Source organism: Bidens hawaiensis, unplaced genomic scaffold (genome assembly GCF_021521415.1).
Source record: "Bidens hawaiensis isolate Kalapana, Puna unplaced genomic scaffold, B.hawaiensis_p1.1 tig00008219_1, whole genome shotgun sequence".
In the NCBI taxonomy this organism is placed as follows: Eukaryota; Viridiplantae; Streptophyta; class Magnoliopsida; order Asterales; family Asteraceae; genus Bidens; species Bidens hawaiensis.
Genome location: NW_027491584.1, coordinates 50,119 through 74,491, shown reverse-complemented (window position 1 = coordinate 74,491; position 24,373 = coordinate 50,119). Strand labels below are relative to the sequence as shown.

Genomic DNA, 24,373 nt, shown 5'->3' with positions numbered 1-24,373 from the left:
GATAATATTGTTGCTCGCGTCAAATCAAGAGATGATGATCCAGGTAATCATACAATTTCATTCAGTGGTGTCTACAGTTTGTGACACCATTTTTGGCCGCACTCTTTTTTATGGCTGCTTTTGGTGGGGTTCAAAATTCCAATCTTTGGATTTGTTCGATCAAGAATTTCGATACCCTTGTTATCATGATCATGGTGGTGATCATCAACGATGTTATTGGTTGGTACGACTGAATGAATTCTGGGTATCTTTTGATAATTTTACTTTTCCAAATAACTGGTTGGGTATTTTCAAAAACTTGTCATTTTAGTGTTTTTTTCTAACCCCGTTTATTTTGTCCGTTAAGTCAGGGGTAAATCGGTAATTTCATTATTTTATTTAATTTCTATTTTGATTTAATTAAAGTTGCGTTGAACAAACCACATTTATAAAAATGACACGTAACTCTTACAAATTCTTTTATGTTATTACTTCATCCATCTATTTTGTATCGTAAAAGGCATGTATTATTATACTGGAATCATATAAAAACATACACTACAACCCTTCGGTTAATGTTTCTAGTTTTGCCACTAGTTATGCATTTTTAATGATGTTTTACTACTTTTGTTAATTATATGAAATTAGTTTGATTATCTTATATTTTTTTAATGGCTCAACCTGAATCCCTACCGAAAAAATTATTATATATCGATTGCTAAACGAACTCTAAAAATTTTCCATCCCCGTAAAAAGTTTCTAGGTCCGCAACCACAAGATTTACTTACGTTCGGATTGAATAGAATATGTCGATACAAAGAGAACCTACTTTATTTGGTTTCCATGTTTTCTAGGAACTCAAATATGATCACAATCTTAGAGCATTAACCGCATTGCTAATCCAGCGATAACCCAAGGGGCGCCGATTTTATTCATGATACAACAGAATATGTAGTACTTAGTAGTGGTGGAGGTAATAGTTGATATATGAGTAGTTAGATGGCGATTTCTTTCACTGCTTCAATTGCATTGCTTGATGACACCGCTTCGATTGCACTTCCTAGTGGCCATGCAGCTTCAACCAATGCATCTTGGTACTTAATTTGTTTCACAAGTGTAATACTTCGTTGGGGTTGCAAGCCTGTTTTAAGAAACACAAAGAAGTAAAATTAATTTATTTCATTATTTATTATACTAATATTATAGGTTATCTTTTCAATCCTCTTATATTTCAATGGATTGATTAATGATTAGAACAATTTTTTATTTATAAAACACTAAATTTAATCTAGCAGTACTTAAAAGTTGTTTTATTTAAAATTTATAAATTACCATAATAATTTTGTTTCCTTACCATAACAAACAATTTAATTATTTTTATATAATTCTTGTAAAAGGTATAAAACTAGCAGGACTAAAAATGACTCGTCTGGCCGAAACAACCATGCATCTTCAACATGAAGAAGGTACAATGAACTTACCAAAGCCATCTACAAGCAAAGTGTATTCATACACAAGATCCATGCATAAATAGGGCAGGTCTTCGGCGTCCACACCAGGATATGTAGATTTGGCATCTTCAAGTGTCGTTTGACAAGCACGCTGAGCCGCTACCTCGAAAGCTTGTGGACTAGATTCGACGACACGTTCACTTGCATTAATAAAACTGACCTGTATATGTGTATAAACCATGATTAGGGAAAATTATCTTGCGCTTTTTATAATATACAGTTGTAGTAGTAGTAGAATAATAATAATAATAATAATAATAATAATAATAATAATAATTATTATTATTATAATAATACCTGACCAGCTCGATCGTAGAAGTACGAACCCACGTACAAATTGTTTTGACCATCACCACCACCACCATTCCATACACCACCAAATGTGCAATTCGTGTACGGGCAATAATCATCTACTTTTAGAGATTTTAGTGCTTCTTTCCTACACTTGTCGAAGCTTGAACCAGAAGAAGGTGCTGAAACTATGTAGTCAATTCCACTATATGAATAAACACCTAAAAAACATGACATAAATTATAAAATTGTCATATTATAAGATGCTTAGAAATTAAGATGCACGGGTTGTAATTATTATAACTTTTAACTCTAACCATTATAACCAGCCAAGATGCATGGGTTCTCAGCGTCTTTATTGAGACCGAGGATCCCAGCTCGAGCTGCTGATAATCCATAGTTCAAATAACTGCAAAAAGAAGAATAATGTATCAAAAGTCAAAAATAAATCGATATGATAAGATGTCAAAACAAACCTGAAACAAAGGCATTAGAGTCCTGAAATATTAGTGGTGTTAATTATGTCATGTTTGACAGCTTTGTGACAATTTGTTGAGCCCATACACCCTCTATATATATTTATTTGTGTCAAACACTATGAGTTGTAATTAACTTGTGTATGACTTGTAATCAAGTTACAAATGTGTTAAGCAGCCTTTATAACCGTTTTATCTAACGAGTCACGTACATGGGTTAACCGCTTCTAAATGAGTTGTAAATTGTAATCAAGTTGCAAACATGTTAAACAAGCTAGTTAGTGGGTTGTAATAAATGGGTTAAACAAGTGAAAATGGGTCGAAAAGTTTAATTAAACAAGTTAACGCACATGTCTAATGTCCCATAAATTAGTTTCATATCATGTACATGAGGCTAAAGGAGTGGCGAACTGCTTCAGAAAGGAAAGGTTTAAGGATTAGTCGCTATGTGATTAACTATTTCCATTGTAACTTTGGCGGGGTAAATGATGAGGAGGAGGAGATCACCATCGAAGGCAAGTGGTTCCACAGATAATGAAGTTCAAGTATCTAGGATCGTTTGTCCAGAGTGTTGGGGGGAAATAGACAGTGACTTGGCCCATCGCGTCCAAGTAGGATGGACTAGATAGAGAGCATCTACAGGAGTTTTGTGCGACAGAGGAAAATTTTATATGTTTAAAGTTAGACCTACGATATTATATGAAACAAATTGTTGGGCGATCAAGAAAAATCACATGCGAGTAAGCTATAGAAAGCAGAGATAAGAATACTAAGACGAATGTGTAGGCGCACAAGGTTGGGCCGGACATGAAATTGATTTTAGAGATTAGGGGTGACTACGAGCATTCCCGGGAGGTTCTTTATCTATATCTCTATAATTACACTAAAAAAACACTACATTTTCTCTCTCATATATAATTAAAAAATTATTTTTTATATCTTTATCATTATGTATTATATTTCATTTACTCAGAACAACTTAAAATATATTAAAAAACAAATAGATGATGAGCAGTGTTCCTTTAAATCTACTCATATTTTTAAAAATTTTCCTCTCATTCACTCACAACTACTTACAATCCTCTAAAAAATTTACACATCCCTCTTACTTTATCATAAAGGAGTTGCCTCTAACAAATTAGATAAAGATAAGAGAGGGAAAATTGAGATGGTTTGAACATGTAAAGAAAAGACAAATGACGACACATGTTAGATCCGTAGAAAATACTAATATAGAGAGGAGGAAGAGGAAGGGTAGGCACGACTCAAACTGACTCGAGATGAAAGAATTGAGCATGATTTGTTAGATCTTAACCTCTTCAAGAACATGATTGAGGATATGATTTTTTAGGTATAGGGTTAAAGGTAAGTATTTTTAGAAGGAATATTGTAGAGTCTTTGGTTAGTACTATGTCTTGGTAGTTTTACTTTTTCTTTTTAGTGTTACATGATATATTATTATATTATTTTAGTTTTAAGTTAGTATTTTATATCTTACTAATCATTACTAACGTCACTATATCTTTTATCTATTTATTAGTATGACTATTGTTATTATTATTGGTATATCATGTTTATTTATTTAGTAACTTTATATGTTTTTTCTTTATTCGCTTGAGGTCTAATGCCGAATATATATTTTTTTTATTCTAAATCATATAACATCTATTTTTAGAAAACGTTTACAATAAAGTGGCAGACAAACGGGCAACAAGCTGCGCCGCTACTCCCTTTTAAATAGCAAAGTCAATCCTACTAAAAACGAAGCTTTGAGACCTAGGAGTTGAAGATGTTCCGTGTACAACACGCTGAACCATACTCAAAAAATTTACAGCCTATGGGGCCAGGAAACCAAATATATCAAAAGCAAATGGGAGAAAGACATGATGATTCTCTAAACAAGCTTTCTCGTGTTTAACAACTTTGTCTGATTCAGTCTTATATTTATGGTTTTGGAGTTAGGGGTATCTCTTAAAGCAAACCTCTATTATTTGAAATAGATGTATGGTTTTCTTACTCTAACTTCTCTAAGAACATTCCTACCTTATCTCTCCTCTACTCACACCCGTTAACAAAGATACTATATAATTTACAAAACGTCCTCACAAAAATATAGAGAATAGGTTGAGAATGCTCTAACTCATGCTTGTAGATTTGCTATTGATAAGATTTTAATAATGATTATAATTATATATTGTATCTATAGATTTGGTATTGATAAGATTTTACTTAATTAATATGATTGTATATGTTTACCGTGTTCCAGTGTTGTGTATGAAACAGACACCTAATCATCAAGATATCCAATCTGATTGTATTGTTTTGTGTTGTATTGTATTGATATTACGTTATCTCACCTGTTATTATTATTTTTTTTCATTTTTTAAAAACATGTTTTTTCCTTTGTTTTCTTTTTTTAATTCACTTATATATGGAGGTAAACCTGTGAACATAGATGTAATATTTGCTTCCTTTTAGAGACATTTCTTTCACATAAGGATCCCCTCCTTCTGGTACCGTTGGAGCCTTGGCCGCATCTGCTTCTGAAATAGCATATGCCATTTGTACTGACCCACCACCAAGATCAACTACTCCAACAGTGTCTGGATAATCATTGCCTACATTTTGTAATAGATAATTTATAGCCACCTGTTGCCATTAATAAAGAAACGTGTTAATATATAAAACAATGATATGATATAGTAATTAGTAACTTACCCATGTAATGTAATTACTAATTCTTGACTTCCATCCAAAACAGTTACCCAATCATCTTCTGTTTTGAAGTTGCTCTTAGATTTTAGAAGATCTCTCACCTATATATATAAACACAAGTTATATTTTGAAAGAAATACTAATATGAAATATATTTCGTTAAATTTAATTCAGGGGAATATTGTATTTACAGCTTGCAAAATGTTTTCAGATGCTTCATCTCCTAACTGTCTCAGACCTGCAGTTGCCTGCATATAGATGTATGGTTTTAGGTTATATATATAATCACAAGGCCCCGGCAATCTTATAATTAGCTGAATTAATTACGAATCACTAACCCCGACTTTAACCGGTGTATCTGGTTGCACATCTTGAGGAACAACCAATTCGGCAGCCTCTAATAGCGGCAGAAGAGAATCTGCCGCCTCTTGCGGGTTGTCTGCATATGAACTCAAACCCGGTCTCTCCTATATTAAAGAAGTATATCATGTCATTTGAAAAATCATAGATCTCTTCCTTTTGAAACTTAGAATATAAATAAGTGTCGAGATCAAATATTATTATCAGTGTAACACTCTAGGAAAATCCTATATCTGCTATGAAATGAGTCGTTTTAGAAAGGAAAGTATTAGTATGCATGTAGCGTTGACCTGTTTGAACCCCTTTAGAGTTGATTAATAGGTTATATAATAGTGACCACTACGTGTTGTATATAATTTTTATAAATTCTAAAAAAGAAACGTAAGCAAAAATTTTACTCAAACCAATTCATTTATCAGCAAAATGGGGAGTGAGGTACCGCTTTGAAAAGTTGAAGTTCATTGCCAATGTGTACAAGTTCCAAATTCTTATCGAAACGAAACCCATGAACTCTACTTCCCGAACTACCCGCATCAAAAATCACAGCATAAGTATCCGATGACGAAGAGTCGGTCTTCAGCACATTAGGTGCCAAAAGCTTGCGGTTGGTAGTTGACAAAATGCCATGGTTGCGAGAATGCACAGAAGGCATCAGAAGCAAAACGAGTGAGACGAGTAGGAAAGGTGTCAAAATGACCAAAACACCCCTGCGGCCACGATGCATTTTGGCTGGTTGATTTGCCAAGGGATCGAAGCGAGGAAAAGACTTGATACTAACTGAGGATGCTGAGATATAATCTTATATAGACTCATACCACGTGGATAAGTATATATGGTGAGGAAATCCATAAATGATTCGTCAACCACATGAACATCATCTGTAATCTTGTCCTTGTTTTGTGAATTTAGGCACGTTATTATTAATAATGCACTTTGTTCATGACTTTTGGTACTTCGCGTTTTGGAAGAGGACAGTATTTGAGGAACACGTCACTGTGTAGGTAGATAGAAAATAGACACGTGATAAATTAGTGAGTTACTAAAGCTATATACTTTATATATGTGGATTTCATTCCATATGTGATAGAGATGAGCATGGTACCGACCGGTACCGGTACCGAAAATATCGATCCCGAAAATCGGAAATTCTTGGTACTGGTACTGGTACCGAAATATTCGGTTCGGTACCGGTACCGGGACGGTACCGAGGGTAAAAAATCGAGAAATACCGGTACCGGCATCGTACCGATCCCGAAACTTAAAACTTTGGTACCGATTTTGCTCTTCCCTAATGTGTGATATACCGACAGAATTCATCCATCTGTGATATATACCAAAGGAATAAATAATAATAGAGTTAAAAGAAAAGTATTAAAGTGAATAAATTGAATAATAAGGTGTAAAGATTCAACAAATTATCAAACCCTTTTATGGATTTAGGAACAACCCAAAATTAGAAACTAAACATTTTGCAAAAGGAAAAATAAAAGAAAGGGAAAATGACATAATCAAGTTTCAAAATCGTTTCAATTAGGTCACTAATGCAATTTTTTCTCAAATCGGGTCACTAAATCTTCAAATCGAGTCTCATCGATTTTTTTGTGCGTTAAGAAAGAAATGGAGGATAAGATGTGAAGGTCGGAATTTGCAATATATGTAATTAAATTTTAAAAATAAAAAAAAACGTTTACTATATTGAAATTTAAAAATAAAAAATAAAATTCACGTCACCATTCAACGTTAACATAAAGAAAAAAAAGATAAAAAGATTTCCAATGTGAAACAAAAAAAGAAAAAGAATAAAAAAACATGTTAAAACCTTTAATTTAATAAAATATGAAATTCTAGTGACTTAATTGGAACATTTTTTAAACGAGTGACTTAATTAAAACATTTTTAAAACTTGGTTACTATTATATGAAATTGCCATCTACATCACAAAATAATGGACGGTAAAATATTTCCAAGAGTTGTGGTTGTTGGTGGTTATCTGTATATTAATGCGTGATGGGTCTCAGGATAATGGGTTGATATCTTCACCTCTAACCGGTTCATATATTTATTCATGTTGTGTCATGTCAAATTCATTTATAATTGTGTTGTGTTTCATATCGATCAGTTTAATGTTCATTTGTGAATGAGTACTAAATAGCGATTTTATAACAGTTTATACAGTTAATTACGCTGACAAAGATGAAACTATTTACAATGGTATGGTTTTAATTTTGTTTATTCACCTCTTATTCCAATTTCAAACTTGGGTTTATATATTTAAATGCTACACCCAAAAATTTTAGTATTTATTTTAAATAACTAGTATTTTATACCCGCGTTTTACGGTGGAGATCAACCTATTTTAATTAACAGAAGCATTTACATAACAAACGTAACTTTAGTAAAAATGAAACATAAAAATTTGAGAAATTTTTATCCGTCAAACCAATTGAGCATGTATATTATGGTCGTTATATTGGCACACCTCACATCTATTTAGACACCCCCAATATGGTCTATATTGCCCAATATGAAGCATATATGGCTCCAAATCAGACACAAAAGTGTTTTATGTCATACATGATATGCCTCATATTGATCAATATGACCATATGAGAGTGTATAAATAGAAAAATGGTGTGTCTTAATAGACAGAGCCTGTATTATATATCGAAAAGTTTTGCTTTTTAATAAGCCTTTTATGTAAAAAAGTCAGCTAACAAATCAATCATGTCATTTTTCATTTTTGCAATTGATTTCCAAAATTACCCATTGATGGTTTCATATTTACATATTATATATATATAATTAAAATGCAACTTTGGTTTGTCTCACATTTACCACTGTTCATCCATTTTACAAGTGATGATGCTTTGTGTACTAACTTCCGATGCACACCTATACATACACCAATACATACACATATTACACTTTGTACATAGATAACATGGGAAACTGTTTTGTTTTTAGTTTATTTCACTTTACTACCTACAGAAAACATTTGAATGATATGCAATTTATGATGAAGCCCCAAGAATGTCATACATCTCTCTTCCTATGCTTTATCATCAGTTTTCTTCACCTCTCCCACTTTTCTGCCACCACACTTGGCTTCATTTTCTCTGGCGATTCATCATCAGCATTCACAAGGTAGGTTACCACAAACCCAAAATTTTGTTGTATTTTGTTGTTCGATCGTTTACATGTTAGGTTTCTTCTCGAACTCATTGATCGGCTGTAACACTTTCTCCGATCATGTCTTTTTTTCCTAGGTAACATCTGCTTTTACCTGTTTTGTTTTTCTAGGTTAGGTTTTGAAGAAGAAAGAGTGGCAAGAACATCTATTGGGGATTAGGGTTTGCGAATTCAATCGGGTTTCGAACTGAAAAACGAAGAAGACGGTGGTGGATGGTGGTTATGTGCCGCGGTTGTGGGTGTTTTGTGAATCATTAACCGGTAGGTAAGAAATACTCATCAAATCAAGTTTGTCAAATTACATTCCCACTTTGTAATTGATATTTAATTCTTTCTTAATTTTCAGGCTGCAAATCAAAAGATCGGAGACGAGCCACTTCTTTCTATCTCAAGTTTGGTACATGCAATGTTATTATTTTATCAAATTTCAGTTTTGGGTCAAATTATTACATATTTTGGACATGGTTAGGGTTCCTTTTTAAGCCGAAATTAGTCGTTTAGTGACCATAATCTATAAAGCAGTTCAATGTAACCTTAGGAAGCTTTGGACAATTTTTGAGTTCACTCAAGTTTGTCTTCCGAATTTGACAATATTGGTTTTCATTTTGTAGGTAAATTGTCATATTTATTTAATAATCTGGCATTAGTTACAATATATAGCTGGACTTTTAAGAACCTATTCTTAACTTACAAGTACTTTGTATGAAAAGCTAATAAAAATGCAGGTGCCACACTAGATTTTAGTTTTTTTTTTTTTAATTATAGTAATGATTTTTATTCTTTGAATAAACCATCGAGGCATCGAGTGATGGTGCTAAACGGGTACATCAGTTAGGCCAAACGACATTGCTCACCAATCAAATTAGCTTCTTATGATACAACAAAGGTAAATGATGAATTAGTTCACATTTGTGTTTAGATAGTTTAAAGATTTAGAGCAACAATGATTTTTAGTTGAACTTTTCTTTATTGATTTACTTAAATTTTCAGGTGAAAAGAACAAAAATATATTGAAAATTCAGTTTTTCTAATACATGTTAAGGGGGGGGGGGGGGGGGGGGGGGGATAACAAACATCACACACATGAAGAAATTTTATTTTTAGTAAAGTGAACTCAAAATTGAAGGGGTTTGTTCTCCATCTTAAATTTGATGTTCTAGCTTCAGTTTGATTATGGCTAAGATATAAATGTTACAAATCGAGCAACACATTATTGATACTAAGTTCACTTTTATATTTGATAGATTAGTGGGGGATTGAAAAGTTACAGTATGGAAAGACATTTGAGACAGACTGCACGTGAGTTGCCCGAGTGGGAGATTATAAGCTATATGGGATGGCATACTCAAGTAAGTTCAGTTCCATAACGTTATCTTCACATACTTTGGTTTGCAGAATTAACATTGTTGTTTGAAATACTTTTTACCAAGTTCATATTTAAGGTATTGGCTGATTGCTTGCAATTTATTTGTGGCAGGGAAATTGTCGTTTGTTTTGTGGGCTACATGTTGAAGTGGTTAAGTTAAGGGAATGACAAAGAAGAGACTACGAAGAAAAATCGAGAGGTATAACTTGAATGTACGCATCACCGCGAACTAAAACATCATTCTTTTTGGTATCCGCCCTCTTGGAAATGGTTGGTCGCTTTAGCTGTGGCACAAAGTTTTCTCTTGGTAAGGCATTATATACGTCATGTGTATCTTTTGTTGAACTCCTAAGTCCTAACGTACATTACATATTTGTGTATATTCTAAAGCTTTCATGTTGGTTTCTTAATTTATAATACAAGGGCTTGGGAATTGTTTATCTTTCAGCCCCCTAACCCTTTTGCCATAACCAAAGCCGGGTGAGGAATTCTAACGCACATGAAACATGACACCAACTTAGCCCGCTGCAACGCGAGGGTACAATTCCTAGTTCTTTATCAATATGCAAAGAAATTTGTATATTCCATGAATAATAGTTTTTTTAATAAGTAGTTAAAAAATTAAGTAAAATAAAGAATATAAAACCATATGAAAGTGTTTTTATGTATGAGTTGAATAGTAAAATGAATAGTAATTTTGTGAGGTAGAGAAAATCTCCATTTTAATATATATAATAATAAGCCAACGAAAGTTGGTCAAAAATTATATAATTATTCTTAATTTCATTGGAACAAAGCTAGTGATTTAAAAAGAAAAAAAAAACTTGGACTTGTTTACTACTTTGCTGAAAGCATGACATTAGTTTGTTTATATTAAAATGCACAAAATACACAAGACATGCCAAAAGCATTTAATTTAGATTTCTAGAATACATGTTATTGAAGTCGTTTACAAAAGTTCGTCCTTCGTAAGCACATGACCCGAGATCTTGACCGAGCAGTCATCTATGTTGCAGAACTTTTCTTATCACCTTAACATAAAAAAAAATGTTAGTAAAATAATGCACAAGAGATCTAGCTGTAAAAAATGAACTCGTCACACGAAATCAACGTCCAAGGTATACAACACTGGGAGTTTGGGACTACCATATATAGCCTACACTGGCTAAGCGTAAAACCTAGCTTAATGTGCAGCGTGGGTCACGGTGATTCAACGTAACTATGCTGTGCCGGTTGCAACATCCAGTTTCACCAAATTTATGTAAAAGGATTTATTATTATGGGCTTGAGTTATTAAACAGGCTTATTGATGGGCTAATGGAAAGCTTTGTAATTTAAGGTAACAAGTAGAGGTGTAAAACAACCAGTTTGAGACTATTTAGTATTTTGAAAAGTTCTTACGGAATTACTTTGTATTTTGAAAATTATCAATTTCAACCACTAAATTCTAGATCCAAATGGCCTATATTTATTTTTACTCTTTACAGAAAACTATTTCTTTTATTATAACCTACCGTATATATATAGGGTTTGAATAAAAAAATGAAATCAACGTGCTAATTATGAGAATCAAGTGAAATAATTATATATACAAGTAGAGTAATTATGTAATTACTCCATAATAATTACATAATTACTCTACTTGTATATATATAATTACTTTATGGAAAATTGGATATTAATAATCCAAACTATTAACAATTGGCCAATAATAATCCCAACTAACAATCTAACTGGTGACAGTCCCAACTTCCAGTAGTGCTACTAATAACAATCTCAGTCTAATAAACTGTTAACTCCGTTAATTGTAATCGTTAAATTTGTGTTAAATGACCAAAATACCCGCACACATTCTAGTCGCCATCTTTGGCCATTGTTACCTTCACCATCTCCGGCAACACACTAGTTCGTCGGCCCCTGACCATCATCCACACCGGAAAACCAAAGTCAGCATCACACCAGTTCGTCGGGTCCCATTTCTGCCCGAACCACCATCATCCACACCGGAAAACCAAACCCGCCGCTGGGTACGGGCGGAACCTTAACAACACCTACAACATCCTTCAGATCGGGCTGTGACAATGACTCCAGAAAGATAAAGATCTGGTCATGAAAACCATTACCATTTCAGCCGCATGCACCGACAAAAACAATTGCCATCGATCTGGCCGTTAATAGCCACCGTAGTCATGTTGTCGTCGCTTGTCTAATGTTCAACAACCACGGGTCCACGGCCACCGCCCTGTAACTACCGCAAAACCACCACCGATCGGAATTCATTCACCGGAAAATCGTGGTGGTGATGGGCGAAGATGATGGTAGTAGCTGACTGAGATGTTAACGGAGATGGTTGTTGACAGTGGCGGGCTAGAGATGATGGTAGGTCGGAGATGATGACCAGAATGGTGGCATATCGGAGATGATAACCAGAATGGTGGCAGGTCGGAGATGATGACCGGAATAGTGTGATGACTGGAATAGTGTAAATTTTATTTTTTATTTATTTCTTAGTGAAGGGTATTTCAGTCATTTAACATAAATTTAACGATTATAATTAACGGATTTAAGGGTTTATTAGACTGAGATTGTTATCGGTAACAACACCGAAAGTTGGGACTGTCACCGGTTAAATTGTTAATTGGGATTATTATTGGCCAATTATTAATAGTTTGGATTATTAGTATCCAATTTTCCTTACTTTATTTGATTCTCACAATTAACACGTTAATTTCATTATACGTTAACTTTGCCATATATATATTATACATATATATATATATAGAGAGATAAAGGATCAAATACAATAATCCCTTATCATACAATAGATACACGAGTTTCTTCACCATCGATTTTCAAAAAACATGCGACCGTTTTGATCCTCCGCTCCAATGCTCCATCGATTACGTACGCCTTCGCCGTCGCTGTCCACTGATTGCATCTACCGTCGCGACCGTCAACGGTACCGTCGTGAACACCATCTTCCTCGTCACGCCATTTTCACAGATCAGTTGATAAAATTGACCAATTTAAATTGAAATTGTTGAACTAATTGGTCAATTAAACTTTGAAATTGGTCCAACTAATCATCAATTTGAAGTTTCAATTAATCAATTTTGAGTTTGAGTAAACCCAGTTGCAGGCGTTCCATATTTTGTTCATATGATCGAATCAATGATCAAATTAACAGTCGATTGATGATTGTTTGATGATTATGAGATTATATGAAGTGATTTCAATGTTCAATTTCATGTTTACAGGTGTTTAATTTTTTTTTTTTGTTAGTTTTAGAAGTTATGAACACCCAGAACTTCTTAGAACTTCTAAACTTTATCAGTTTTGAACACCCAGAACTTTTTAGAACTTCTAAACTTTACCAGTTTGAACACCCAGAATTTCTTAGAACTTCTAAACTTTATTAAACAACTTGAACTTCTTAGAACGTATTAGAATGTTTAAAGATGTTCGTTTTTTTAACACCCAGAACTTCGTTGAATGTATTAGAACGTTTAAAGATGTTCTTTTTTCGTCAGAGCATTTAAAGGTATTCAGTTTTGTTTCAGAACGTTTAAACATAATATTTTGAACCCTAATCAGAGCTCGATTGAGTGATTTATTTCTGCAATTCCATAATTGAATGATGAATCTAAATGCTTCTACACATCAATTCGATTAATTAAATCATCATTTTGGTGTTTATTTTGGTCAGAACGTTTAAACATGAACCCTAATCAGAGCTCAATTAAGTGTGTTAATCTGTATTTTCATAATCGATTGATGATTCTAAAGCCTCTTACACATCAATTCGATTGATTAAATCATCAAATTTTGATCAATTTGAAGATTTTAATGTTCAGTGACGTTCTTTTCAATTTTGGGTTTTAACTTTTGAGATTTCATACTGTAAGTTGTTATTAGAGTTTAGAAATTGGATGAGATAGATTAAGGAGTTCTGAATTTGGATCGGAATCGATTTTAACTCGATGAATTTGATCGCGAACTACTGTTTGGGTTATTTACCAAATTGCCACCGCGTGAAATTGAAATCGATGACCAGCAGTGTCGCATACGTAATGTACGATAAGTCATTATTGTACAATAACTCACCCCTATATATATATATATCATATATATGAAACAATTATTTACATAAATAATGGTTTAAGGTACTTGAAAGATGTGTGACACCAATAAAGGTGGAGCTGCGGATGAAGCACCCTTCTCGTCATTCATCATCATTCACAATCTCTCTCCCTCACTTTATTGTCACGTCATTTTATTCGTAACCTTCATTTGATCATGGAAATACTTATTATTCATCTCAATCCATAATTCAACCATTTTATATTTTTCTATTTTTTTGAAAAAACTAAATTAACTGTATAGTTATAAAATAGAAAATGACAAAATTTTAAATAAAATAATATTTCATTAATTAAAACGGTAGCAAAAAAATAGAAGGTAACGACCAAAGTTATTTAAAAAAAACTAATTATAAAGTGAAAGTAACATTAAATAAAAAATATTTAACTCTTAATATTGTTGTAAGTCGGTATTATATATATGCTTGATAAGATTAAATTGCAAAGCCATATGCATTTCTTGTTTATGTAGAGTATGTTTGAGATTGAGTTTGGAAAATGTTTATTGGCATTTTCAAAAAGTCAAAGCGTTGAAATGTGTTTGGCAATCATAAAAAACTTTCTTATTTTAGCTTTTTGAAAGGGTTAAAAAACTGTTTTCCAAAAGCCAAAAATCATGGCTTTTCAAAATGGTTTTATGAAAAAGCACATAAGCCAATAAGCATTTTTCAAACTCAATTCCAAACATGCCCGTAGTTAACTATTGAAATCTTCATCAGTCTTGTCCGCACTCTATATGATCATATTTTGTAGAATGATGCAAGCGTAAATGATCTTTCTTATTTTTCTAGGATGCATTTGTCGTGCTGGCAATCGAATTATTCCGCATTTTGCTTCAAAACACCAAAAGCCCTTTCAACATCTTTTCTTGTCAGTGCTTCTACAAACTTTTATTTTCTATCCACGGGAAAATGTTGTGTTTTTACAAACAACGCCCAAGTGGGATATATATCATATGCAAGATAGTAGTTAACCAAACTCAAAAGGATTTCCTTTCACGTCAACCAGACACCTGGGTGTCGTCCCACACATTTATTCATTGAATAACGGTGACTGGTATAGGAGGTTTAGATCATTATTCGACCCGGCGTGAACAATAAATGCATGCCATATTCATTAATTTTGCGAGGCAATCGCTTCAAGTGCTATCGTTGGGCACCGGTGATATTCTCGCATGAATTGGCCTCACCACTCAGTTGGACAATTCTGGCAATGCCAATGTGTTTGATGCTTCCTATAATCCTCATAAAGATATTCGTTCATGATTAAGCATCGTATAAAAGTTTTATATCATAACTAGTTGTTCTAGGCAAATATTTTATCCCATAAATTAAATAATATTGTTGCAATTTTTTTTTGTAAATTGTCACTTATTATTATGTTAGACGTAGCTAGTACCACATTGTATGCATCGACAAAAGTCCCATATGTTAGCTGGCAAATTGCGGTTGTACATTTTTTAAATTGTTGAAAACCCCCTTTTAAATCTACCATCATAACGTTGTTGAAAACGCTCAAAATTTGCATATAAACCGGCAACAATTCGTAAAGATAGGTCCCACGACATTTGATAGTTGCGCCTAAAAAATGATTTGTGTTGAATTTGGAAACTTCAGCGAAAGAATCTTCCATTAGTCGTTCGTGTGCTGCTTTGCGATCTTTCTTTACCGCAACTCGTGTTTCTTTTGGACAACGACTTGCCGTTTGTGCGACTAGACCAAGAAATTTCACGACATCTTAACCACCATCATCATCGCTCCGGATTCTGAGCTAGACAATGAAATACAAAAATGATCCATTTGAGAAAATGGGTAGAGATTTTTTAAGAAGATGAGTAGAGTTTTTTCGTATGAAAAAATTGCATAAATTGGTTGATTTATTATATGTTTAAATTATTATTTTAAAACTTTTTTGAAACTGTAATATTACCGTTAATTGGTGTATATATATACTTGTTGGGCTTCGGTATCATTAAAATAGCCATGCCATGCGGGATGCTTTTTGCTCGGTACCGGTGCCCATAAGGTGGCGTTACTGTCATGACCAAGGCGGCACCGCACTCATCCCATGGGGGCACGAGCTCCGTCCACCCTAAAGATGGGAGTTCTTAGGTAGTTCATCATAGTTGATGAATAAGAATAAAATGATATTGTAGGATTGGTGGAGTTGTAGGGTAGTCTAGGCCGGGTACTTTAGAGAAGCACCCGTTCCCCCTAACCGTTTTACCTAATGAAACTGACACGGTGGACACATAACTTAGTAAATGTAATCTAGTATACGCTTATGACGTGAGTACTATTTGGGCTTAAATTGTGAAAGAAAATCTTGAGGGGCTAGTTATATAAATCACTAAAAAGGAACTAAATAAAAACTAAAAAGGCTGACTAGTTCAATAAAACAAGGCAAAGTAGTGGACATGGTAGCATGAAGGTCTAGTCATGACTTGTTCAAGACCTTCTGTCTTTGTCCCATTTTTCCAATTTCACTCGGCAACCATCTCTTTCAACAACGCTATATAAATACACATGCACTTTTAAGATTAATTCACTAACACCAACAATGGCGGAAGCGGAACAAGATCCACACCTAAACTCACTCATCTACCGATTCTGCCCAACCGAAGAAGAACTCATCTTGTTCTACCTTTCAAACAAGCTCCAAAATCACAGGACACGTGATATCCATCACGTGATCCCGGACGTCAATGTCTATGAGCACAATCCTTGTCAACTTCCAAGTAAGATTCAATGGCAATATTGAATTCTTAATACCACTTTATATTGGAACGTACAATCAGGGCCCACATACGCTTATCAGGTTAACTAGGAAACCCTAATTAACCTGATAAATCTTGTGGGTCCAAATACGTTCTAACAAGTTTGTGTGTAGGGTTAGCTGGAGAGTTATGCAGACGGGACACCGAGCAATGGTTCTTTTTTGTGCCGAGACAGGAAAGGGAAGAGCAAGGAAGACGGCCTAGCCGGGCCACAGCCTCTGGCTACTGGAAAGCGACTGGTTCGCCTACGTATGTCTACTCGTCAGATAACAAAGTGATCGGGGTGAAGAAAACGATGGTGTTTTATGAAGGGAAGTCGCGTAGAGTGAAGAAAACCGAATGGAAAATGAACGAATACCGAGCCATTAAAGAAGAGGTTGATGGTACCAACGGTATCCCCGTTAGAAAGGTGCTACATGTGTTCATTAATTTTAGACAGAATTACAAATTTTGTCCTTTAAAAAAAGCCAAAAACCGGTTCGTGTCCTTTTCTAAGTTTCCTTGCAGGCGGTGTCCTTTAAACTTTTTTTTTCTACACGTTATGTCCTTTACGCTAACTGGGTTAGAAAAACTCAGTTAAGACATGTGCCAGACATGTGATGGGCATTTTTGTCTTTTCGTCTACTGATAGTTATTTATAATTAAAAAATAAATTAATATATTATAACAAAAATAAATAATAGATATTAAATATATACTCTCTCTCTCTCTTCCCGTCTTCTTTCTCTCTCTCTACTCTCTCCCTCCCTCTCACTACACCAACACCACCACTGCCTAACCTCAACTGTAAGTTGATTAACCTCAACTGTTCCGAAGACTCCAGCTTCCTCTATCGACTCCCTCTGAGCGGCTTCAACGATCGACTCATCGGATTCCCAGCCTCCCTTGGGGAACAGCATTCCTTTGCCTTTCCTTTGAGCAGTGATGACAAGAACCTCTAATGCGTCTTCTAACTTCAGATGATTGATGCTTGATTCTTCATATTTTTAACATGTAAAGGTTCATTAACAGCCTTCAATTTCACCTAATTTGTTAATTAGGGCAGGAATGAATGAAGGTATGAATCCGAATTTGGGGGAAACCAGAAACGAATAACAAAAGACAAAATGATGGATTGAGGAGTGGTGTGGACTGACCCAACGACTTGACGTTAGCCGTGATTGTAACGCTGCAACTGACGGCCTCTACGAGCAACCATTGAAACAATGTTTTTCAATTCCATATTTTTAGTTATTGTTATTTTAATTTTAAATTAACAGCAGAAGCAGAAGAAGACGGAAGATGGAGATGCAGTTGAGGATGGAATGAATTGAAATGAAGAAGATGAACACGATCTGGGTGTGGTGTGATGCTTCAATATATTAGAATATTGATTTTATTGATTTGATTTGTGAGAGGGGATTTGTGGGTTTCTGGGTTTCTGGGCGTCAGAACGAGGGGAGTCGACGTCGGAGATGGGAGTCGGCGTCGGAGATGGAGCGGTGGTTGGTGGCAGACCTGTGGTGGCGGTGGTGATGGTGTTTGAGGTCTGCAAGAATGGTGATGGTGATGGTGGTCTGCAAGAAGAAGAAAAAGTAGAAGAAGAAGAAGAAGTTGCTGGTAGACAAAAAGACAAAAATGCCCTCACATGCGTCTCACGTGAGGGCATTTAACTGAATTTTTCTAACCCAGTTAGCGTAAAGGACATAACGTGTAGAAAAAAAAAGTTTAAAGGACACCGCCTGCAAGGAAAGGACACGAACCGTAATTTGGCTTTTTTTAAAGGACAAAATTTGTAATTGGGTCTTAATTTTAATTAAATCCATGAAAATATTATTTCACTTAACACAAAGTAACATGTATTTATCCAAAAGGTGGCTGAAAGCTTATAATAATGAGAAAACTGAAATAAATGAGTTTAACTAAAATAGTTCACAAATTACTTTTTGTAGCTACGACACGAGTTGAGCTTATGCAGAGTTTATGTGGTATCCGGAACAACACGAGCTTTCGATAGGAGTCCTTTCGGGATAGGGCCAACAGAGATGGTCAGACCCGAAGGGAGTAGGGGTCATGCGACGTCGTCTTCAAGAAACATTAATCCTACAAACATATTATGAGCTCTTCCAATTACACATGTAGCTAGCTAGGTTCTGTCCGTACTATGAAATGGAAAATATAGTGGATAATGAAATTAAGACCATAAATAAGTGATAAAAGAAGTTGGTGTTGATTTTGCCTTAAATAATTAAATATATGTGGTAGTGCTGACCGTACCGTGGTTATAATATCATGTATATAATATTTGAAATGGTCTATAATGCATATAAATGGAAAGAGATAAGGCATATTGTCATGTTTCGAGGTAGACTTGGAGTATAAATGGGACGTGAGTGAGAATATATTATTTTTAAATAATAAATTAATTAATGGGCCAACTTGTAAAAAGAATATTCGTTGTAAGAAAAAGTAAGCTATTGCGATGATTTAACTTACCTAACATGTAAATTGTCAAAAAGTTGAACACGTGCGCGGACATAAATGTATTTGTTGTTAGAATATTAGTATACACTCATGAAAATTGTTAATGAGTCTTGAGTTGTAGATATATCATATATGGTCAACTATATAGAGATTTTCGCTTTACCATTATGAATTATGAATTATTGAAAAGTGGTGTTTTTATCGCTTTACCATTATGAATTATTGAAAAAATGATGTTTATTGCAACTGACGATGAAAAAATAGTGGTTTTTTTTAACTAAAATGGTGATTTTCGAAAAATTATTCACTAAATTTGGGGGTTTTCAAACTTATTTATCAAAATAAGTTTTTATTTATTTGTTTTTAACTAATCTATGCTATTTATTCTTTTATTTATTGGTTGCCCACCCCCAACGGCCCTACACACGCTCCCTGATTAAAACACCCCATTTTGATAATTAATATTTCTATAATCATCATTCTAGTAAAAAAAAACTCGATCAAAAAAATCAGAATTAGCATCGGACTCGATCAAATCTCTAAGTAGATATTAAATATTTACATTAACGAAGTTTTGACAAAAACGGGAAGAGGGACACCAGACCCAGAACACAATTATGTATATCACTAATTACAAGTATCAATATACAAAACACACTTAAATAAAGAGTCTAAGTAACACTAATAACATATTCCAAAAATCTTCTCATTAATTAAAACCTTTGCAAAAGTTGCAAAAACACATTACTGGAAACAAACCAAAATATAAATTATTAAAAATATGTCAACCACAAAAATTCACACCATCAGATAACAACGAAACCAAATTGCTGTTTCTTTTAAATCAATTAATTAAAGAAGTCAAAGTTAGCGGGTTAACGGCTCGGCATGATTTCCTTATCTCTCCTTGTTTTCCTGTGAGAACTTGGATGGCACCCATCTTAACCATGGCTTGACCAAACTTTGTGGTGAAATCAGAAGAACGAGCTATGGCTGCAACCGTGGACTTGGTTAAACTGTCCAACGCCAAGTCTTGATCGAATTTAAAAACTCCCCTATGCAACATAATCTGACTGTAGAAAGATTTGTCAACAACTGCAGAGCTAAAAGGATTTTGATCCAAGTTTGCAGTGCGATCAACAGTTGCATTCTGAGCACAAGTGCGCCTCAACGAGCTTAACGACGCTAAATCCATGGCGGGGTCTGGTTTTCCGGTGTTCTTAAAGTTGTAAAGACGATCTTTAATTAAAGAACAATGAGCAACACCGATTGTGTGACCACCTATACAAACAAATATTTAGAAAGAAATTAAGCAAATTTATTGTAAAAGAATTCCAAATCATTTCCTTATCGAATTCAAATGAGTTTTTCTCTTAAAAAATATTAGGTAAGACTGGATCATGTAAACTAATAGAAATTACTGTGTTTATTTTGAAGGATTTGTTTATCATTTTATTAAACATGTGAAGAGGTAGGTCCCAGCAGAGCCCAGTTGGACCCGCAGGACTCACCTTGAAGAGAGACGTCTGCGCAGAAACCAACTGGATCCGCAGGACCCACCATGCTCAGAGACGTGACGTCCTTACGCGCAGTACGCAAGCTGTTCCCGCAGGAAATGCCTCCCAATGGCGAAGTACTCCGCCTGTTCCCGCAGCTGCGGATACAAGCCATCTTCATTGCCACCCGCGCAGCAAGGCTACACGCACAAGGCACTTAGCTCTCAAAATAATTCAGTAGTCACCTGAAGGAATGAGCAAAGCCGGGAACAATCCCGCACAAAGGCGGGAGGGGGAATACTCCCGCCCAAATGAGCCAGTCCGTACGATACTGAAGGATCTTTTGTACTGTACCTGACGAGGTATGGGCAAAAGATCTGACCAGAGATACGACAGCTCATTGACAACAGTATGGCGAGCAGCATGCTCTTGTACTGTATGTCACTATTAGCCGCTGCCTACTCACCAACTCCTGTCATACCACGTGCATAGCCTGCAGTTGGTGGAAAGGAATAGTACACAGCAGGCCTGGTCACTGTCAGCCGCTGCCTACCCACCAACTACCAGCATGGCACGTGCGTAGGCCACAGTTGGTAGAACAGGAATACTATTCAGCCGGCTATACCCTCTTGGAAACCTACCTTCGGCTATAAATACCCCAAATGGTATGATCATCTCATCTTATCTTGTATCTTATATCTTATACCTGATATCTGCTCTAGCAATCTCTTAATATACACTTATATTCAAGAGCAATCTAGTCTGATTCTCACGCCGGAGGGTGGTCACAAGGAGGTACCCCCCCTTCTCAGTGACGAGCTCACGGTGTCTGTTTTGCAGGTTATCAGAAGAACCATCTTTGCCGGATCTAACCCCTCGTGGGAAACATCTATTTAACCCCCAGATTATTCGTAATCTGCCCGGGGTCAATTAGTGTTTCTTCATTGGCGCCATCCGTGGGATAAAAGCTAGAACTTCATTTCTTTTCAGTTTTTTCAAACTTCTGGAAAGATGGTTAAAGAAACTCCGGTAACCACAACCCCAGCTACTGGGGGGAATACCGGCGACTACACAGTTTTTACGAACACTACCCCGGTTACCCAAGCCGGGGCAAGTGCAGTAAATTTTACGAACACTACCCCAGTTACCCAAGCTGGGGCAAGTGCAGTAAATAATCGCCCACTGGGATTCACCGATACCCAGTTAGAGAGACAACGAACAAGGCTCCCCCGCCAAACACTCGATGAAGTTAAAGCGTGGGCGGAAGCACGTCAAAAAGAATTCCAAGCTGAGTTGGATGAACGCTTACGTTCACTCCAACAGCCTGAGGAATTCGGAGAGTACTTGGACAATGATTCGGAGGAATCCGATAGTGACGCAAACCCTCGTCATAGGGCGAAAGGGAAGCGTAAGGAAACGGACTCCCAACCGAGAAGGCGTTTTGGAGAAACCTTCAAACCAAAAAACGTGGGTGGAAACCCACGTGACTTCTCCAAAACATTTACACCAACTGCTGCAAAGGCAGGAACGTCCAAATTTGCAAGGGACATTGCGGAAGCAATCGTCCCGAAAAGTGCCAAACAGATGTCCAACATCGGCACTTACGATGGTATATCTGATCCAGACGATCATTTGAACAGGTTCATAGCGGGGGGCAACCGTCAGTAGTTGGACGGAACCTACGTGGTGTTACATGTTCCAAATGACGCTTTTTGGGGCAGCTAGAGCGTGGTTCGATCGTCTACCGGTCCACCACATCTACGATTGGGAAGACTTCCAGCAGAAGTTTAGCCAACACTTCAGCCAACAAAGAAAGTATACCGAGGAGCAATGGACAATCCTCAATTGCATTCGAGAGGAAGATGAATCTTTGCCAGACTTCATCACTCGCTTCAACTCAAAGAAGCTAAGTCTGGGTAATATTAGCGAAGATCTTGTTCGCGCTGCTTTCATCCAGGGCGCGAACGACCCAGAGCTCATCCGCACCTTAACGGGTAGAGATGGCATGCCATCCACTTGGGATGCCATCATGACAGAAGCTAAACGCTTTGCGGAAACGGAGAAGCAACTGGGTAGAGATCTCCCCCAGAGCACAAACCTCTACACCTAGAAAACAAGAGAAGACAACGTCCTTACCGCCCGACTAAACAAAAAGCGGAAGCTAGGCATTTGGCAGTCAAGGGTAAACTTTGACACCTCATCCGGCTTGCAACATCGGTTAGGCGGAAGGGATAACGTACAGTCGAACCAGAACTCCAGATGGACGCCACTCACCAAAAGCGTCACCGAGATATTCGCCACTGAGGAGCTCCCAGGGCCAAAGGCTCCAATAATCCGACATCGTCACAATGCTGATCGGAGCAAATACTGTGACTTTCACCATTGGGAGGCTTTCCCTGCGGGAACAGCTGGCGTACTGCGTGTAAGGTCTTTTCTGAGCATGGTGGGTCCTGCGGAAGCAGCTGGTCCTTGCGCAGACGTCCCTCTTCAAGGTGAGTCTTGCGGGTCCAACTGGGCTCTGCTGGGACCTACCTCTTCACCGGCGTATTTTGGCACGCATTTTGTGGAACAACCTTTTTGGCATTCTCTAATAAAGGAAGAAAAGAATTTGCAGCTTCTTTGGGGTTGGTCGGATATGCACTCAAACCTGGTTCCAACTACAATAAAGAAGTATTATTTGAAAAACCTTAGATCTCTATACCAAAAAAAAGTTAGAATGTATATAAAAACCCAAATTAAGCAACCATTGATTGTGTAACCGCTAGTAAACAAGTCGAGCCGATCCCTGACTCGTTTAGTCAATAGCTCGGCTGATATAACTTATGATAGCTCGTGATCGAGCATGTCTCGTTTAGAGCTCTACTTCTAAAGTTCAAGCTTGGCTCATGGATAATATTTCAGGCTAAAGCTTTACCATTCATTAAGTGATTTATATGCATTTATATTAATTTTATGTATTTCCAAGTTTTAACTTTTATATATAACATAGTATATTTTATTTTGTTTTTTGTATTTAGTTTTATATATAGTAATTATTATTATAAAATATATTTATTAAAATTATATAAATAATAGGCTCGTTTAAATTTCATACTGTCAACTCGAGCTCAATAAGTGAAGCTTGGGCTTGTTTGTTAAACAAGCTCATTTTTATGCTCAAGCTCGGGCTCCAGCTTGTTTAAGCTCTACTTGATTCGAGCTTTAAACAAACAAATCTCGAGTAGCTCACAAGCGGTTTGGATCATTTACATGGCTACTAAGTACTAACTCCCTATGCAAATCCTACATCGACTGTGTAGATATATTGGGCTTATAATGCTCAATCTAAAATAGTAGTGAGATGAATAAAAGAAGAACACTAGAGTTGAAAGGGGCAATATTAATTGGTATGAGTGTCACGTTGTAGCATATAATAATGGTAATGCAACAAAATGGTGATGTGAAGCTACCTTCTCAAAAAACTCAAGGTGTTTGCCAATGTGCACAAGATCCAAGTTCTGATCAAAACAGAACACATGAACTCTACTTCCTGAACTACCGGCATCGAAAATCACTTATTCGATGACGAGTTTGTCTCGGTAGTTGCCAAAAGCTTGCGGTTGGTTGATAAAA

The 24,373-nt window shown here is 35.9% G+C and overlaps 1 protein-coding gene, 1 long non-coding RNA gene and 2 pseudogenes across 3 annotated transcripts; 2 read left to right on the top strand and 2 right to left on the bottom strand.

The window, feature by feature from the left end:
- Positions 1 to 870: 870 nt before the first annotated feature.
- On the bottom strand, positions 871 to 6,171 carry LOC143637309 (apyrase 2-like; annotated as a pseudogene). Its single transcript, XR_013154406.1, has 9 exons — positions 5,772 to 6,171; positions 5,311 to 5,439; positions 5,164 to 5,220; positions 4,997 to 5,073; positions 4,701 to 4,928; positions 2,099 to 2,190; positions 1,788 to 2,002; positions 1,461 to 1,650; positions 871 to 1,120 (listed from the first exon to the last, which is right to left on the bottom strand). The product of XR_013154406.1 is annotated as an apyrase 2-like (transcript).
- A 1,972-nt stretch (positions 6,172 to 8,143) lies between these two features.
- Positions 8,144 to 10,237, top strand: LOC143637271 (uncharacterized). Its single transcript, XR_013154397.1, has 3 exons — positions 8,144 to 9,407; positions 9,766 to 9,870; positions 9,999 to 10,237. It is a non-coding gene; the product is annotated as an uncharacterized LOC143637271 (long non-coding RNA).
- A 6,199-nt stretch (positions 10,238 to 16,436) lies between these two features.
- On the top strand, positions 16,437 to 18,976 carry LOC143637312 (NAC domain-containing protein 90-like). Its single transcript, XM_077104733.1, has 3 exons — positions 16,437 to 16,763; positions 16,916 to 17,211; positions 18,734 to 18,976. The coding sequence occupies exons 1-3, from the start codon at positions 16,586 to 16,588 to the stop codon at positions 18,899 to 18,901; spliced, it is 642 nt and encodes a 213-aa protein (XP_076960848.1). The 5' UTR covers positions 16,437 to 16,585; the 3' UTR covers positions 18,902 to 18,976.
- A 1,133-nt stretch (positions 18,977 to 20,109) lies between these two features.
- LOC143637332 (peroxidase 60 pseudogene) lies at positions 20,110 to 20,460 on the bottom strand (annotated as a pseudogene).
- Between the last annotated feature and the right edge of the window lie 3,913 nt (positions 20,461 to 24,373).